We start from the raw sequence: 19,868 nt of genomic DNA on the forward strand, positions 1-19,868 counted from the left end.
CAGTATGAAACACTACAACGTGCACCATTAGCTGTACCAACACAGACACACATATAGTCAAAAGGAAACAAAGATTTGTTTACAAGGAGATAAAGGTGGAGAACAAAGGTCGTGGGTGGGTTTTTCTGCTTAATTTGCACAGTAAAAATATGTAAAGGATGGCACCATGCATTGACACACAATTATTAAGCTCATATGGCTGAAAAACACAAAGCAAATACTTTGTAGATTTTAAAATGCGTTCAATAGCAGCATCAGACAATCCAGAGTGAGCTGATCAGTTTGGCTAGCCCGTGCTTTGCATATTCTCCCCAGCATTAATCTTTCTTCACCAGTCCTCCCTGTAGCTGTTAATTAGAAACAAGCGAGGAGACGAGGACTGTGGGAAAATCTGTCAGTGCCGCAGCTAGCACATTATTTGTCAGGCCCTCTTGTGCTTCAGATGACCCTTCAAAAATAGGGGAAGTGGGGTAAGTTCAATTATCTCTCTTACTTGAGTGAAACGTGGTCCCACCTCCCCAAAAAACACTGGGTCTTGTGCAACACAAGCAGGAGATTATTTTTTGTAACCGTTTGGGGTAGAGCAAGAGGTTTCTCCTGCATAGAGCCCGGGTCATTTTCTACCTTTGTAACAGGCACTCGGCTCAATTACTATCAAGCTTCTGTAATATGGGTAGTCATTAGGCAAACATAATGACAGCCCATTCAGCAGCAAATCAGGGAGTGACAAACACAAGTGGGTGAGATCATTGAATTAGGATGAGAGTGAGAAAAATAGAGATGCTTCACAATGGAGCAAAAATGATCATTCAAAGTTAATTGGCAAGCCACACACAATTATTAGCTGTGGCCACACCCTACAAAGGTCCTTTGCGTGTCTGTTTGTGTGTGCTATGCATTTGAGGTAAATGCAAATACAGATCTCAAAAATGTCAATAGTGGGGACACGGCGTGTGCTAAATGTCAACATGTGTTTTTCAAGGACTCTTATCTGTGCTGTAATTGGCTCTGTTTTTAATATTGCATTTTTTCATTTTTTATTTTCCCCTTTGAAAACAAAATAATATTAAATATTTGGAGGGGATTTTGCAACAGGCCCTGGCCCATGAATATGCAGCTGAGCCTTCGGCGATGCGGTGTGAAACAAACAGAAAAAGAATCAGACAAGGGGAAGAAAAACAGGTGAGGCACAGACTAATCAAATGCCTTTCATGTCGCTCTGAACATTAACCTTCATTCAGAGCAAATAAAGTGCAAGTGTGCAAACACACACCAGAAAATCTCCCTTGTGCTCTGTGATGAATAGGAGAAAGAATGATCACGTGTTACAGTGAAGCATTTGTGGATGGTATCCAGTGGTCAGTTGTAATTGTGATCTGGACAAAGGATACAATGTTGCCATTTTACTAGGCTTGTCAGATTACATAAACCTTAAAAAGCTGGGTTAGGAGGAGCAGAGTCTTAGGTTTAACTGTTATTTAATTAGAACTCAGTTTAAAAAAATTTTAAAACGCAAAAGACTTTTTTATTTTTGCTTTTATAGTCATAGTATCGCATGTCATCACACAGCGCATGTCTGTGTAGATCTGAGAAGTATTTAAAAGGGATGGTATTCTGTTCACATAAAACCCTCAGACTAGGGCCTTGTTAATATGAAATGTGCCTGAAGCTCACAGTCAAAGTTTTCAAAACCCATGGCAAAAATGTGTCATGCACGGGGTAAATACAACTGGCTGCTGAATTTTGATCAGGCAATGGGACACGCAGCAGTGGCAGCAATGGACAGACCTGCCACTGCCCCCCACAGCCTTGTGCACTCAGTGTTAGCGTGCTCCGTGGCATTAAAAGGGAGATTAAAGGTCTGCTGAAGATAAAGGATTAAGCACATGTTTGTGAACTGGGTAAAGTATTGTCAATTATGAATGGCAACATGGTGAAAGATTTAGCAGTGGAAAGAAATGCAGGATAATTTATTAAAGGCATGAAGACTTACTGCAGATGGAATTAAAGCTTAAACAGTATGCTGTCATAACTGATCAAAATGATGGGCCAAACTATGAAAACCAGTGTTGGCTAATAATTCAATTTATGTAGAGTAAACAGCTTCTCACATTCAAATGTAAACATATTTTAAAGACTTGTGCGCACATACCTTGAGTTCTCGGAAGAAAATGCTGCTGCGTGCCCACTCCACGATGGAGAAGAGTGTTTGGTCGGCCATCTTGCACATCAGGCCAAAGGTATTGAGCTTCTCGTGTTTGCCCCGGCTCGCCTGCTCCTGCTGTAGATAGGCTAGGATCTTGGCCTGAACCTGCGGCTCATCTGGCTCACATTTAAGCAACTCTACAATCAGGTGTGGGAAGCTGGGTGGTGAGCCCGACTGGTAGGCGTCAACGTAGGCATAGCCCATGATGGATTCTGGTGAGCTGGTGTATGGGTCTGGGTACTCAGACTTGATGGTGCGAGTGCCCTGGAAGTGTCCGTAGGCTGCCTGGTAGCCCTGCAGGCTGCCGGCATGTGGTGGCATTGCCATGCTTACTGGCGAAGTGACAAATGGGCTGCGGTCGTAGTCTGTTGGGGGAAGGGCTGTGCCGTGGTGGTGGTGGTGGTGGTGGTGGTGACTGGTGTGGTGGCCAGCGTGGTGGCTCAGTGGAAGGCCCTTGGAGGCTGCAGAGTGGATGTTCTGGATGGCTGAAGAGATAGTGAGGTCAGTGGGTACGGCCTGCATCACCTGGCTCATGGCCTCAATCTTTAGGCCGTTGGCTCGAATCAGCGCCTTCTTTTGCTGCTTGAGGGCTCGGTCACGTTTGTACATTGGGCCGAACTTGTTGCGACCGCCCCGCATGCGATCCGCTCGCACAGCTGACGGGCAGAGAGATGAAAAAGAAGACAAAAAAGGAACATACAGTCAGCTGCATTTAAAGTTCACAGTTATAGTTCTTAAAGAGGTTTCATAGAATAAGCAGTTAGTATATGCAATCCTAAATATTTTTCACATGTTCATCCAAAAGTTATTTCATCCAGAATGATGAATCCATTCAACAAAGAGATTCATAATCCAAAGAGACAATAGTCTGCTAAAGATTACATGCCTGATAACCTCACATGTGCTTGTAAGTAGAAAAAGCCTTTAGAGTACCGTTCCAGACTGTAAAAGTAATTATGATGTTTGGATATGAACTTTTCATATGTAACTTGTATGTAGGGCAAAAGTTTTCCTGTGGTGATTGCACTTGACATTTACCCATTGACTCTTAAACCCCACAGAGCTCACAGATAGCAATGTTACTCATTGACTAGAAACTCTACGAAACACTCTGCAGAATTATCGCTGTGCAGCTGGCTGTCTCGGTCTGCCATACAGAAACTATTCACCTCAACAGCTAGATGTGGGTATAATCTCACAGGATACGCCAGCTCTCTTTCCAAAATACATGTTTTAAAAATGTATCTGAATATGAAGTTCCAAAAACCATTAAAATACCACGGTCAATTACCAGAATCTTTTTTCTTTTTAACAAAACTCCCACAAAAAAACAAAAGCTTAAAAGCCTGACAATAAGTACATTGTGTCTCTTTATTCTGGTGAAACAAACATACCCATGATGCCCCCTGTCTCCCCCCTCGGTGCAGCATCCTGTGGCGAGGATCACAACGAGTCTGTGCTGTGGGTATTTATAATGAACGAACTGGGCACACAGTGGACTGCTACGAGGGCCATGTGTGATCTGTCGAACTGCTGCCATGGGGAAGCCGCTCTGCTGTCTCTCAGTTGGGGGGCGCTGGTGTTAATTATTCATACTTAATTACCTCTTACTCTGACGAGGCTCTCGTAGCCCAGTGTGCAACCAGCTAACGGACTTCTGGGACACTATGCAGCAGAAAAACACTCACTAACACCAATATTTCAGAATATCAACTTGGGTTTTATTGTAGACTTAAGGTCTTCTTTCTTTTAAAGAATTTCACATATACAAAAAGAATATGCTAATGAATGCACATATATTTGACCTGCTCATACACACTGAGTAATCAGCTATCTTAGCCAGTCAGCCTCGATCCACTCTGACTCTCGATGTCTTGACGGATGAATGAAAGAACAGAAGAAGAAAATTGAAGAGGGGGTGTTGAGAGGGTGTGGTGGGGGATTGAAGTTCGGGGTTAAGATGGGCAGATACCCGCACAAAGGCATACATGAATAGACACACACTCACACGGACACCGAGCTGCCTTGGGAGTGATTTTAATGACCTCCGTCACGAAAAGTGCCTGTCACTGATCTGAGCGAGAGGAGCCGAAAGGCCAGACGCACACACTCACACAACCACATGCCGCTTGTGTGCATCACCGTTTCGTACACTCACACGCAGAAAACACGTGCAAACACAGAGTCCTGAACATAGAAAACATCAGACACAGAATCGCATAAAGAGACGGGGGGCACGCTAGACAGTCAACTTGGCGACTGTCATCTCGGCGACTTGATTTTACATGCAAACGTTCACACAATCATGTCTTAACACGCTTGAGGTCAACCCCATGCAGTGCCCACTCAGCCAGGCTCAGGGATTATCATGACCCTTCAAAAATTGATTATACATCAAAAGAAAAAAAAAGAAGAAGAACTCAGGAGCCATGTCAAATGTATCCATTATACATTATTTTGGAGCAACTTTAACTATTAATGATTCTCCACAACAGCGTAATTAATGAGCTGAGAAACTAATAGTTGGCCCTACTGGGAAAACAAAATTAAGCCCCGACTGCCTTTCTTGCCTGCCCACACCCAGGGACCCACATCACATCATGAATATCAGGTTTGGGGGGTGTTGGTCTTGCCACCACACACACATACACACACACTTACACACAGACTCTTTGTGTCTAATTAAACAAGGTGATTTGCATTCATGTAACACAGATTAATATACAAGGGGGAGGGAAAGGAGGGAGGAGGATGGTACATGCCTGTGTATTGGGGTAGAGGATGAATGGGTGTGAGTGAGGTGGAGAAATGTTAAAGGGTTGGATGCTGCACAGACTCAGCCTATGATGAAAAACAAATCTTATGATGCTGTAAGTTTAAAGGATGAAAAGCATGGGAAAAAAGTCACTCCGTTAAAAACTGAAATTTCCAACAGTAACTGAATTTCCTTTTAACAAAAACTTTGCAGACTGTTGCAGACTGAAACTTAAACTTATTGGCAGCGTTGTCAGGTAAGGGATGTTTGTGTTGTTTCTGATTTTAGAGGCATAGACTTGTGTAACTGAATATTACATAAGACAATGACAACCGCCTACAAAAAAGCAAGCAAGAACAAAAATACAATAACAAAAATAACAAGGTGCATGTACTGCACACGTAGCTTGATTGACAGAGGTTGACAGGAGTTGTATGGAAATGTGACAAATATTTGGGTGATATAAAGGCGGAGGCAAAAATAAAGAGAAGTGCACAAACCTGAGATTGTAAATGAAAAAGATGTGAGTAATGCAAGAGGACAATGCATATATGGAGACAAAACATTAAAAGTTCAATTTAGGTTGATTTATATTGCACCAATGCACTAATGATATTCAAGAATCACTTCAAGGGGCTTCAAGGACTCTGCAGTATTCTGTAAAAAAATCCCCTAAAAATCAAGGGAACCTCTGTAAATAAGCACTTGGAAACAGTGGGAAGGAAAATCTCCCATTTAGCAGGAAGAAACCTGTAGCAGCAACCTGAGCCTAGAGCAGCATAACTAATCACGCTGCCTCCCATTCTACTTTTAGAAATTCTAGGAACCACAAGTAACCCTGAAGTCTGAAATGCTCAATTAGAATAATATGGTACTATCAGGTTTTTAAGATTTGACGGGGCGAGACCATTTACTACTTTGAGTCTGAGGAGAAGGATTTTAATTTCAAATTTAACGAGCCAATGAAGAGAAGCAAGAGAAATATAGTCTCTTCTTCTTGTTCCTGTTCATACTATCACTGCAGCATTTTTGATTAAAAGTTTTTAAAGAGTTTTTACAACAATCTGATAATAAGGAGATAGTCCAACACCCTGAATGACATGTCTTAGTCAAAAATGATTCCATGATTTCTCACAGTGTTACTGGTGGTGAAAGTGGCCATCCAGAGTAAGTATCCGGTCAGATGCCATACTTGTAAGGATTTTTGGGACATTATTTGGGACATATATAATAACCTCAATTTTGTCTGAATTTAGGAGGAGAAAATTAAAGAGGATCCAGGTTTTATATCTTTAAAACATTCCTGTAATGTAACTTTTTGATTTTGTCATATGACTTCACAGCTAGATATAGCTGGGTATTATCGGCATAGCAATGAAAATGTTTACAGTGTTTTCTAATAATATTGCCCAACTGAAACATGTATAATGTCAAAAGTATTAGTATTAGTATTAGTCTATTAGACAGATTCAAACCATTGCACCCCAATTTATTTAATACCCACAGTGCAATCTTTGTCATTTCTGGAGTAAAATATTGTAATCAGTGGTTTGAATGCTGCACAGGACAACCACAGAGATGAGTCCACACAACTCTTAGTAGTGCTGTTACTGTGCTGTGATGAACTCTAAATCATTATTGAAACTCTTTAAATAGACCTTCCCCTGAAAATGATCAGTTAGCTATTTTATAACTTCTCCAACAGTAGTTATAAGAGGAAGGTAAGAAAATTGGTTTACAATAAGCTGAGTTAGCTGGATCAAGTATAGGATTTTTTTTTATTTATACCTGTGATGAAATTCAAAGTCATTACTAGTACAAGTTAAAGGAATACTAGGTTCAACAGAGTCTGACTCTATGACAGCCTGGCTACAATGATGAAAACAAACCTGGGTTTTCCACTATCCGTGATGAACAGTAACATGTCATAGCTTTATGGAGGGCTTTTTTTTTTTATAGAGTAACAAACTAGTTTTCTATGCCAAACGAAGGTCTTCTGAATCACTGAAATGCCATTTTCTCCCCAGCGTACGGGTTATCTGCTTTAGTATGTGCATTTGTGAGTTATAACCGGGCATCAAGAGTATGGATTTGTTGCCTCCTTTTTCAGAAGAGCCAGTATCCAGTCATGTACAATGCAACATTATTAACTAAATAATTATCCCATAAATTTTAATCATGGTTGTTAAGTTTAAGTAGCGGCTTTCATTAAATCTATTTTATCCATTTAAATCTATTAGACTTTACTTTAAGTCTAATCTTTGAGTTGATGTTGAGTGAACTCATTTACATTTTGAAAAAAGCCAGTTGAGTCTAATAATAAATTAGCTGCAGTGTGAGCGCTGATATTTTCAACATATAAACGAATGTTAAAATCAGCCACTATAATTATTTTACCAGAACTGAGCATCAAATCAGATTAAAAGTGAGAAATTGGAAACAATTCTAAAAGGGAGGTTTTTCAATCAATTATAACTCTGCCTAGGTCTTTGCTTTATTATTAAAATACAGTGAAAGATTGCTGCCACTCCTCCTCTTCAGCCTGTGCTACCTGCATTCTGACAGCTCATAACTCGGGGAAGCTGATTCATTTAAACAAATGTATTCATCCTTACAAGATTTAGAAGAGAGTGACCCATTGTTTAATATTCCATATTTAGTTGTTTTGCTATTTTGTACAGTTAGAATACTTCTAAGTTTCATTTTGATTTTTAATAATTAAAATATTTTTGCTGGTATTTCATTTTTTTAAGGAAGGAAAATTCCTTTTTTGTCTTCATGTACTAAGACTCAACTTTATTTTATCACTGTGTCTGAGCGAGGGGATATCCTGAGTTAGCTATGAGGCTTTGGGGCCAAAGCTAGGCTAAAAGGCTAATGCGACCTTACATTCTGAGTTCACCTTTTTTTAAATATTTGAGAGCACAACAAATGCATAAACCCAGGCACACATCATCCATAAATTCCAAAACTGACCAAACCATCATCTCCCAAGTGTCCAATGCCCCCTGTACCTCTCAAACATGTACAAACACAAGCACATGCACACTCTGAATTTTTATAGCAAGTACAATATCTCAGCAGACACCTACACATAGCCACTAAAACTCTCGAAGACATCACACATACAGCCCTCGCTGCTTATATCCTCTGATTTATGGTTGTTTAATATACAGGAATATTAAGCGTGCGTAGGTGAGGATCCCTGTCGGCTGCCGGCATATTAATGGGTCCCGCGGAGACTTGCTGACACCCTGTTTGTCATGTCGGGGCCCCGGCCCCTGCTCTGGATGCGCCCTATCCCATGCACACACATGAATACCTATGATACCTATGCATAAGTAATGGGACAGCTCCCCGGCTTCCACTGCGGATACTAGGAGGCTGATGGAAGACAAATCAGAGCGAGGAAGATGGAGACAGGGAGGAAATAAAAAATTGGAACAAGAGGGATACAAGGAAGAATATACAAACACTCAGCCGGTGCTGCTAATTTCAGCAGAGGGGCTCTTAATAAATTTACATGTTACAGAGGACTGCAATGTAAAAAATAATTGCAGTTCAAAAACCTAATTTATATTTACTAGTTCAAAAATATTCTGTCCGCTTTAATATGTGCAGGAAACTGTCAGTAACTTGTATTACATCATTAAGCTTTGCGTTCTTTGTGTCTGTTGAAATACATCAAGACGACAACAAAACATTATGCATCTTCTCTTTCCTTACACAGTGGAACCAATGCTGATTTAAACTCTTAGTATCGCAAATACAACTGTTATGCCCTGTCTTTGATGTATTCTTGAAGGAAATATTAAGCAGTTCAGTGAAGCATATGATGCAAGGCAACTACTGTATTACTGAGCAAAAAAGAAAATTGCGCCAGTGGGAGCTGTTTGGAAAGGGCACGCTTCATCAGCTTTAGTGAATGACGTTCTAATGGATCAAATCTTTTTTCTTTTGATATCTTATTGAGTTACTACAGCTAGACATGCTATACAGCATGTGCCCGACCCATCGTCACCATGTTTGCTTGTGTGTTTTTCTTTCATTTTTTTGTTCTTTAATAGGAAAAATCCTCCAAAAATGAAAGAAAATGATGCATTGACTGAATGACCACAAAATAGACAATATTTACTGTACTTTTAATAAATGAGAAGAAGAGAAACACAGCTTAAATATTGGGGTTAAGATCACTCTCATCCAAATTAGTCTGATGGTTAATTGTTGGGATTAAATTTGGGGTTAATTTAATAATTTAAATGCAATCTCTGCAAGCGTTATTCTAACTGTAAGTTAGGCAGTGTTTGTTTCAGCAAACATCTTGAATTTGAACAAACTGGGTCAGAGGTAAATCACTTATCCTGCAGCAAAAGCATGCGGAGGAAAATGTGATGTGTTGCAGCAATGTTTAAATTATTTCCGTCTGACGTCATTAAAATGTAAAGTTTTTTTGTTGTTGTGTCAGAACAGTCAGGACTGAGCTCTTAGTCCGGGGATAAAGTGAAACACAAGCGGTTGCATATTGTTAACTATAAAGGGCATTGCAGTAACATAGAGCAGAGTTACATTCAAATTTCTAAAAACTATTCTAACTGTGTAAACAGATTAGGGTTCTCACACACAGACACACAAACCTCTTTAGTGCCACCTCCATTACACTAGTCTCAAACGCTGCACGGCCTAAAGTAAGGGCCCAAAAATGCAATTTAAGTCAACTTTCAAGATTTCCTCACATTTGGTTTCCACTTGATGCCCTGAAATCACATGTTGCTGCAAGCTGCTGTGTAATGGAATGAAAAGATTGTAATAACAAAGCACATGACCCCAAACCTCCTTTTGCTATTGTACACATTCTTTCAGATGAAATGACAGCTTCTCCCTCTTGCCTGTGGCCTTCTGAACACCTTTCTTGGGCTTCTCATGAATATATGCATGTGTTTACCGGTGAGAGCTCTATGTGTGTGCAAAGTTTGTGTGTGTGTGGTGAGGGGTGTCAGCCGTTCTGCATGGGAGGTCTTTACCAGCTGTGGCAGGAGTCACCCATTGCAGCTTCTGGCCCCTGACAAAGTGCTGCAGGGCCCGTCTTGCCCCCGAGCTGAAAGTTACCGCCAGCAAAACAAATCAAATGCTACCCCCTCCCCACCCTTGTCAGCTGGAAAATGACAGGCCGGGACATTCTGCCCAGCGGCCATTCACTATTAACGGCAATTAATTAAACCACACATGGCAGGTAAAGGGAGAAGCCTCCGGAAAGATTTTAGTTAGGCTGTCTTTGCTATACTTTCATCCTCTAAGGGTCTTATTTCTTTAACATATTAACTTTGCTTAGTTGCATGTGATCATTTCAGGGATCTTGGGATTTTTAATTTAGTTTGAATTTCAAATGGGTGAAGAATTTTGTCTTAATATCAAACTGAAACGAGATGAATAGCAGAACGGCTGCTTTTATTAAAAATACTGAAGTAATTTTGTAGGACCAAATCAGCTGCAACCATTGGCTTTAATGTAGTTTTTCTTTCAAAGCTGTAATGGAAAGATGACCTTCAGGCCCCTTTATTCACTCCAAATGTAATGATTTCAGAAGAGAATGCATCATCAATGTATGTGAGGGAAAACTGGCAGTTTTAAATATTATTTTTGAAAAAGCTGAACCCTCCCCTTCTTTTTGCCTGCAGTCCTGTCAGTTCTGAATGGGCATGTTTGACCAGGGTTCTGAGCCGTGTTCAAATTAAACAAAGAGGCCTCAAAACGGCCAGCCAAAAGTATCATCATTACCATTCTCAGTCTGCTGCCAAGTCTAATATTTTATCTATTACTTTGTCTGGCAACTCTAAGTGCACAACGGCTACCAGATACCCCCAGCACCCCCTGACCCCGTGACAAACACTAATAAGCCATACTGGATTTCAAGGCACTGGTTTGAAATGAAAGGCTTCACTTTACAAGGTTCTCTGTATAGAGTGGCTATTACTGAGATGTTCACCGTTAAATGTTTAAATAAATATATTCCTCTCCTTTCGTACGAGCAATCATTTTGTCAGAGCACATATTAACCATCTTCTAAATAGTGGATATCTCAATGGGAGGAAATTATTCACATGCATATTGATCATGGACGAATACTTTCCACCAAAAGCTAATGTGCAGCTCAGCTGTGAATTAATGGAAAAAAGACTGGCCGTGTCATTTCACCAGAACTTGGGTAGAGGTTTTTTAAAACACCTCTGTGCAAGTCCAGAAGCACTCAACCTCCAATTTTAACTGCTCGATGTTATAATTTTTTCCTCCACAACTTTCAGAAACAGTAATTGCAAACAGGCATCATATCTTGAAAAATATATGGTGCAGCACACACAATGTAAAAGAAAGAAAGAAAGAAAACCCCCCAGCCTGTATCTGCTTTTCCACTTCTGCAGATGTGTACTGTAACATCGAGATCATATTTTAGTGAGTAGTGTTTACTATAAAACCCCAGAATAGACTAAATATGTGGTAAACTATTCATGAAGTTGTAAAAAAACAGTACTGTATAAGTGCTATAAAAAACATCGATATTCTGAGTAAAATGTAATTTTGAAGGACTTCTGGTCAAAGCAAACCTGGAGGCTGTGTAGTGCATTCAAGTGGCTTAGATGCTGACTTGTTATAGGCAGCAGTGGAATGTAATTGCGAGTACTTAACTACAGGAATTTTGAGGTATCTTAGCTGAGTATCTCCTGTTTTACTCCTCATACAGTCCAGAAAACATAAGACAGATTATTTCTTTTTTCTCCACCACATTCATTCTATAGTTACTGGTTACTTTAAGGAGTGAGACTTTGCAAGCAACACATATGATTAATGCAGAAAAGACTATTAACCATTACACATAATGCACCGCTGCTGATGCACGCTGAACACATTGCTTCCCAACAGTTTCCCATGTTTAAGCCAAAATTAATTCAAATTACAGAAGCCAAACATCAGCAAAGCTTGTAATTTCTAGTTGAGTCGATAAGCTAAACTGCGTAACACAAATATGTTTTTGTACCTTCTAGCTTCATGCCGACGGTGAGGCACTTTTGGAAGCGGCAGTATGGGCAGCGCTTTCTCTGGGTCTTGTCAATCTGGCAGCTCTGGTTCTCTATACATGTGTAACGCTTGTTGTTCTGGACGGTGCGCTTGAAGAAGCCCTGTGGAGAGAACCAATTAAGACGTCAACCCGCTTGACCCCTGCAATGCAATGGTAATTGGCCCATTCACACTCCCAGACAGATGGAGAGGGACAGACTTAATGGATACACACACACACACACACGCACGCACGCACATGCAAGTTTTAAAAGCTATATGCCCATTGATGTGGTGCTTTATAGACATGTGTAGATGCGATATATATGAAGCAGACACACTTTGAACTCTTAATGAAAACTGAGTATTTACAATTCATTTATATTCATTTAATAATTTATTTTGCTTTAAATAAAAAAATGCTGCAGATATGCCCGTTTCACATACTTTTACTTGACAGCTAATCTTTTCATTGCATTGCAAACTACTTCATAAAAGTCAGGAATTATAATTTGTTTCCTGTCAAAATTGCATTCATATTTTCAATATTCTCTGTTCAAGTAAAAGACTCTGGGAATTACAGAGTAAGCATCTTTTCAACTCTGCACTTAATTATTGAAAAATATGAGTGCAGGAGCCCAAAAAATCCAATAAATTATATCCATAATTCACAGTTCCGGGATTACAGAGATTCATACCTGCAACATGGAATTTATTATCAGCAGCAGCAGTGAAAATCAAACGAAGGGAAGATGGTATTAACGTATTCTAGATCCATAACCTAGGAGGAGAATCCGTAAACCTGGTCTTTAAAATAAAATAAAAATAAAAAAGAACCGGTGGCTATCAATATTTCACCAGACACAAATTTAATTGACAATCTGCATTGCCTGACCTGTCAAAAAAAAGAAAAAAAAAAGGCAGTGCACGCGGTTTTTGGATTATCGACTTCTCAGTGCCAAGAAATCCATGCTTCAGAGAGAACTTTCTCTCCAATTTTCCATTTAGCACACAGTGTGTGTTATAAATATCTGGACCAAAGTGGATTCAAGCGTGCTATAAAAGACACACAGTACATCGTCAGGAGAAGCCGACGACACCTCACTGAAAAGCTCCAAGTTGAGGTTCATTTGCACAGCTACAAGCAACATTTGTTGCCTTGACAAATTTACAAAATAACCAACGAAATAAATTGCGTACTAATTGACATGAAATCAAAAAAATCATCCTTCCTAGCGTGAAAGTATATGCTGCAAAAGTATCTAAAATTCACAAAATTCATGTTAACTTGGTGTCAACTTGGTATTTCTGCACACACACACACACACACCAGGAAATGCAATTTACTCTTTTTCAATACAAACAGCAACTCAGAAAGAAAAACAAAATGAATTTCACTGTATTTCACTGCTTGATGTCCTCTGACCTTTTCTCCTGCTACACCATTTTTCTTTCTTGTGTCTTTCTGTCTCACTTGATAAATTAAAAAAAACATCCCTTTGAATGTTTGATATGAGCGCCGTGCATCTAAGCACTGACCTCTAATTTGTTGTTTGTAGTTTCAGCATTTTCAGGTCATTCCTCTGTGCTCACACAGCTAGCCCCCCCCCCTCCCCCCAAATAAAAAAACACAAAAAGAGCTGTTGACTAATGTAGCCCATTTCATTGTTCACTTATTTTTACTTCAACAAGAAGGTACCATTTTTACTTTACGCATGCTGGTGTGTATGAACTGAAAGTGTCTGTGTGCATGGATAAAGGGGGATGTGTGTCTGTGTTTGCATGTACACTTGTTGAGTGCAAAGGTGGGTTTAGGGATGTGGTAAATCAATTGGGGATAAGGATCTGTATGTGTGTGTGTGTGTGTGTGTGTGTGTGTGTGTGTGTGTGTGTGTGTGTGTGTGTGTGTGTGTGTGTGTGTGTGTGTGTGTGTGTGTGTGTTGGGGAATCTTTCTTTTTCTGTGTGTGTGTATGTGTTGTGTATTTGTGTATTTGTGTATCTGTGTGTGTCAGCTCAAATATGGAAGCCAAAGCAAAGCTCAAAAAAAATGTGACCCTGATAACGAGCGTTATTCACAACTTTGCTCCTGGGGCTCAAAGGGTGGAAGAGGAGAGTGGTGCAGGCTCGAGAAAAATTATGACATTACTTCAAAATTACAAAAATTAGAAAAATTAAAGGAAATTATTTATTCTGATAGTGCATAAGAAAAAAAGAATGTCGTATACGTAAGGCCGAGACTACAATGTAGCTGCTCTGTTTATCCAGCTTTGTTCAGGAGACACAATGGATATGGATTGCTCTGCCTATCTAACAGAGTGTGTTTAATGTCAAAATGAATCTGTCGAGTACCGGTGATTATACTTTTAACGGGACAGGCTGCCTTCATTTTAGAGATAATCAATGACAAGCTTCAGGTGAGTATCAATATTATTAATGTTTCAGCAAGCATACACAGCACTTTATCAAAGACCTCTTCATCTGCATCGTGTGTGCTTCCATACATGCACGGCAGTGTTTCAGCCAAACTGGAAAATGTGTGGACTGGCTGTCCTGCGTGAGCCTTCGCTGAGCCTGAAAAGCAGCAGAGATGCCACTGACTGCTCCCTTCAAGCAAATGCTTAGCATTTCAAGGTCATAATATGGGATAAAATCTATAACATCTGCTTTGAATAATGACCACATAGGCAAGAAATGTGCACTAGCACATCATTACTGAGGAGCTGCAATTTTACACTGAATAGTGTTAACACAGAGACATTTGTCTTAGCTTAATTTTGTGCTGACAGCTTTACTAGTTGAGGGGGAAAAACTTGGGAAATGCCTGTTTGCTCTGCTGAGGGGAACAGTGGAAAGATGCAGAAGGAGACAAATAGGTTGTTGATAGATCTCAAATTAAGCTTTAACAGTTTGATTTGCGTGGCTTCATTATTAGCCTGCACATGGAAACGTCGTGCTGTTGAGGTCTTAATGAACTTGTGATGAGAGTTTTAGACAGCAGGGTGCAAGCCTGTGCAAACAGAAACTCTATTGTACGCTTTCCTTCGTGGGTTAAAGCCCCCCCACCACACACACGCACACCTCCTGTGGTTGGTGGTTGCAAAAAAAAAAAAAAAACAACATAATAATTTGCAAACACTCTTTGCCTGCTTTTGAACTCCAGTGTCTTTTCCAAGCCGTTCCACACTTTACAAAAATCCTCTGACACTCACAGGAAGAGTTTGTTAGATCAACTGTCACAACAATATTTGACCCCTGGCCTCTTTACTGTTGGTTTTCCTGCAGTGTTAATGGTGAGGAGCTGAAATGTTGCTCTAATATTACACTTGTTGCAAATCATTCTTTAAAAAAAATCTGCTTAAATGCTTGGCATGCAAAAAAAGAGAGAGAAGGACAGAAATGACACCATCCAGATAAGCAGTTTTCTTCACAGTGGGTAGCCCATAGTATTTAGGAAAATGGCTGACACAAGAGGAAGTATAATATCAGAGAGCGCATTAAACTCATGAAGACCACAGTTTAGTCTGTGTAAGCCTCATAGTGACACATGTTGATGCCCTACAGGGACTTCAGAGGCTAATACAAATAACTGGACATATATAATTGCATGACACTGCACAATGATAGACAAGAGTGCACTTGAATATTTTATACATCGAAGCAGTTAATCAGAGGTCACCACAGGCACACAGTACCATGCACACTTTATGTTAATAGGCAACTTCTTGCTTAAATCGTGCAGCATTTGTTTTTTATTTAGGGAATTGGGGGCACCAACCTTGCAGCTTTCGCAGGTCAAAAGTCCGTAGTGATACCCTGAAACCTTGTCTCCGCACACGGGACACATCTCGTCCAGGTCTTCGTCATATGAGTAGTCCATCATTTTTAACTGAGGGGCTGGAGGAGGACACACGGAGACACATACACAGAGAGAAGTCTATTTCAGTGCCGGGGAATCTCTTTTTCAAAAAAGCCCTCTATCATCCATGGATGGATGAAAGAGGGTGCGGAATCGCGCGGGGCAAATTAATGAGATTTTTCAAAGTTCTAGAAGACTTTTTTTAAGGTTAAATTTGAGGAGCAAAAAACGACGAATAGTAGCTTTTGGATAGAGCTGAGAGGACGCGATCATTTATTACTCCCTCTTCCTCTGCTCTTCTACATCCGTCTCAGACAGGAGCCAAAATAATAATAATGATAATAAAAAGAAGCTCATGAAAGTGAGCCTCATACATATGCAATATGTATCCGAGTCGTGAAATCGCTGGGGGAAATCGAGAGATATTAGACTTAAGGATTGGAGGAGAAAATGTTACCGCCCACAGACAAATGAAGACACAGAGAAGCCCTTATCTCTGCAGGCGAGGGAGAAACCCCCCCCATCCAAACCCAACTTGAACCAACATTATTTTTCTCTATTTAAGAATCAGCCACAGTACTACAGGCCATTTAATTTTATTTGCTTTATATTGGTACACACATTTTATGTGGAGCTGTGCGCTGCATTTTAAAAGTTCTCAATTCATAATTTTCCTGGTTACCGAGTTTTAGCCATTATTTATACTGAAGAGAAAATAATGACAAACGCTGGAAATAACTAATTATGTAATTTTAAATAAAGGAGGAAAAGCATAAAAATTCCCTCACCTTCCTTGCAGATTTTCCTCCTTTTCTCTCCCCCCCCCCCCCCCCCCCCTTTTTTTTTATATTTAGGTCTTAATAGTCTACATACAAGTACGACTATTTCTGAGGTGTCTAGCCCTCTTTGCCCTGTTAGAAATACCCACCTGCATAAGTCTCTGTGTGTGACAGCGCTACAAGCAAACGGGCATGCTGACTTTTACAACAGTTACAAAAGTCTTTATGGCACTAATCATAAAAAGCAGGCAGGATCAAAAAGGAAACCACAGTGGATATGGCTGTAAAAGTGGAAATATTTTGTCAACTACGCCTTCCAATGTCTTTACATGGGCTATTAGTACTGCTCGACTTCAAAATCCACTCATCTGCTCTCTCCGAGACCTATTAATTAGACATGATTTCTAGTTTGTTAGCGCGTTGCCCTGCTGGGATCAGCGTATCCCAGCTGAAGCAACAAGTTCCACCAAGCTCCGTTTTTTCCCTTTTCTTTTATTTCCTTCCACAGAAACTCAAAGCAAGCTCGATTTTCGAACTTTCTTCTGCGTTAAAGCGCAAGAAGGACACGATTTTAAAGGCCTGTTCTTACGACGTACCGCAGGTGCATTTTGGACGCCTTTTCAAAAAGAAAATAAACACTATCCGAGCCCTGGTTGCAGTTCTGAAGTGATGACGCAGTGGAAAGGAAATAATAAATTAAGATATCCGAGGGGTGTCCGTCCTGAGGCCGACAATAATGAATATTTATTTTACAGGATCCTATCCAAATATTTTCTTTCTTTCAATTGTCATTGCTATGGTGTTTCCATTATTTTGTACAGTGAATTTCGCCTTTTAAGGAGCTCTAACAGCACATGACGCGACGTTATGCCTGTAATTATAGTCCAAATAGTGTTTTTTATGCACAGACAAATTGAATATATTTCAGCACCTCGTTGTATAACTGACAGACGCAGGTGAATGCATACAACGTCTGCGCAGATTACCTCCAGAAACACATCGGCCCGACCGTCAATCATTTACTGTCCACTTGCTCATAAAATAACAAAAGACAAAACAAAAAACCCAACGTCCTCCAATTGTCAAAAAAACAAAACAAAACAAAAAACCTCGTGATTCTAAAAGAAATTCATTTCAGTCGGAGCTTCCTTGTTTTAGCTGCCTGTAAAAAAAAAACAGTTGGGGTAAAATAAGAAAAAAGGTAAAAGGGCTGGCAAACAAGCCACTCCTTGTTTAAAGTGAGAATACGTTATCAATGTCTTATAAACCGAGAGCGGGCTAATTGATTGTCCGGTTATACTGCCGTGGAAAGACATGCTGGAAATGATCAGGGTTATATGAGTTTAACTTGCCATTGAGGTCAGAATTTCTTCAAAAATGTAGCTGCTTAATGTGCAGCCTACTGTGAAGATCAAGAAAATAGATTTTTACGGCATGCCACTGGGAATTTAAATAATTATGCTCATTCTGAAAAAAAATGCAGGGGTCCTAAAATTTGCTCTTCATTTTTTTTAAATGACACCGATTTCGAACATCTGAAGGCCTTACGCAGTTCTCCTCGAATGTGAGATAAAAACCTCCAACAACAACAGTTTAAAGCTTACAAAAAAGATTTCACACTACAGCATTAAAGCAACATCTAAAACGTAGTGATTTAGTTTAACTTTATTTTGCAGCTGTATTTCATTTGAGAGTAGAATCAACTTGGCTGTACTACGAGAGAAAGCTATTGCGAAACTACGTGTTGGCAGACAATACCAAGCTCTTCTTTACCGTTTGTAAAATCAATAAACTAGCTCATAATTATTTTCTTCTTGGGTAAAAGTTTGCTGTCCTTAGTCAAATATTTTAATCTTAATCAGACACTCCAGTTTTGCTTCGACATCAACAACTCTTCCACAGCAGTTTTCTTTAGAAACAAAACCACGAGCAGGTTTGAGATATTTCTTATTCTGCTAAGAGAAAGTCATCTGTTTCATTCTAAAATCAGAGAAATAAAAAAAAAGAAACAAACAAGAAAAAGTTACATTGACAGAATACCTCTGCTCTGTTTCTTGCTTTTTACGCGCTGCTGCCGCTCGCTCTAAGCGTGAATGACAGGTAGGTACCTGTTTGACCGCGGGCCAAACTTTTAAAAAAAAGTGCTTCCAAGTTGAAGTGGAAGAACATTATCGAAGCCTTTTGGAGATCATGTTGAATAATAATAATAATAATAACCCCCCCTAGTAATTACCTGCTAAGTTCGTGGAATCAACGCGTTCGTGTATTGGCGTATGACAGATCGGTAACTGTTCCTCATTATAAGAAAAAAAGGTAACGAATACAAGCATGTACATTTTAGTGAGTACACTCTCAGCCGGAAAACGCTCCACGAAGACAGCGAAGTGGAAGCTTCGGGCAGACTACCGAGATTCAAATGAATGACAGTTCTTACCCTGCATGTTCCTTGGCATGTGCCCCTGTTCGCCATACGATCGAGAGAGTCCCAGGGATTCAGTCTCGAATTTGGGCAGCATGACAGCACTGCCGGCCTGAGATAGAGACTCCGCACCGCACGGCGGGACACCTGGACGTCAGAGACAGGCGTTCGCACAAACACCCCCCGAAAGACTGTCCCGAGCGACTTCTACCGTCCTATTTCTTACTTTATAACTCTCTTTCACTTCCAATTATCAGGCAATGCTCCAACGATAAAGCCAGATTAAGACTTTTTTCTAAACAACAGGCTTGCATAGCCTGTGTGTAACGCTGCTTTGACTTAGCTACACTGATTTAAAAAAAATATTAAAACGCATTTACGCAAAAAAGAAAGGAAAAATCTCAGAAATAACGCAGGAGAAAACGGAGTGATTCCTTCTAAACTAAGTAAGAAGCACTTTCGCGAAGAGTTAGGGAATCACTCTGCACTTAAGAAAACAGCACAAGGTCCGGATTAGAATGCGATGGTAAGTTTCCCTTTATCTTTTCCAAAGTCTTTAAAGCGCGTCAGCCATTAATGTGAGACTGTCAGTGTAACTTTCAGCCTTGAGCAGACAAGCACGAGCCGCCGGGGCCGCCCTCTCCTGTGCGTAAAGTCGGATTCGGTGAGTCGGTCGGACTGTCTGGAGATGTGGAGACCTCTCCTCCTCCTCCTCGCGGCTTTGTTTACTCCGCTCTCTCCAATCCGAGACGCATGCGGTCGTCTGACATCATCTTCCTCCGATCCAATCAGGAAAGAAGAC

At 40.2% G+C, this 19,868-nt stretch overlaps 1 protein-coding gene across 1 annotated transcript in view; it reads right to left on the reverse strand.

Annotated features, from left to right (window-relative positions):
- nr5a2 (nuclear receptor subfamily 5, group A, member 2) overlaps window positions 1-19,849 on the reverse strand; it is a 65,499-nt gene extending 45,650 nt beyond the window's left edge. The window contains exons 1-4 of the mRNA XM_082504681.1: window positions 19,082-19,849; window positions 15,788-15,906; window positions 11,992-12,133; window positions 2,153-2,862 (exon numbers count right to left, since the gene is read on the reverse strand). Coding sequence (XP_082360807.1) covers window positions 2,153-2,862; window positions 11,992-12,133; window positions 15,788-15,906; window positions 19,082-19,163 — 1,053 coding nt within the window. The 5' untranslated portion in view covers window positions 19,164-19,849. The remainder of the gene's footprint in view (window positions 1-2,152; window positions 2,863-11,991; window positions 12,134-15,787; window positions 15,907-19,081) is intronic.
- Between the last annotated feature and the right edge of the window lie 19 nt (window positions 19,850-19,868).

This window comes from Aulonocara stuartgranti (genome assembly GCF_965226115.1).
Source record: "Aulonocara stuartgranti genome assembly, chromosome: 15".
Lineage (NCBI taxonomy): Eukaryota > Metazoa > Chordata > Actinopteri > Cichliformes > Cichlidae > Aulonocara > Aulonocara stuartgranti.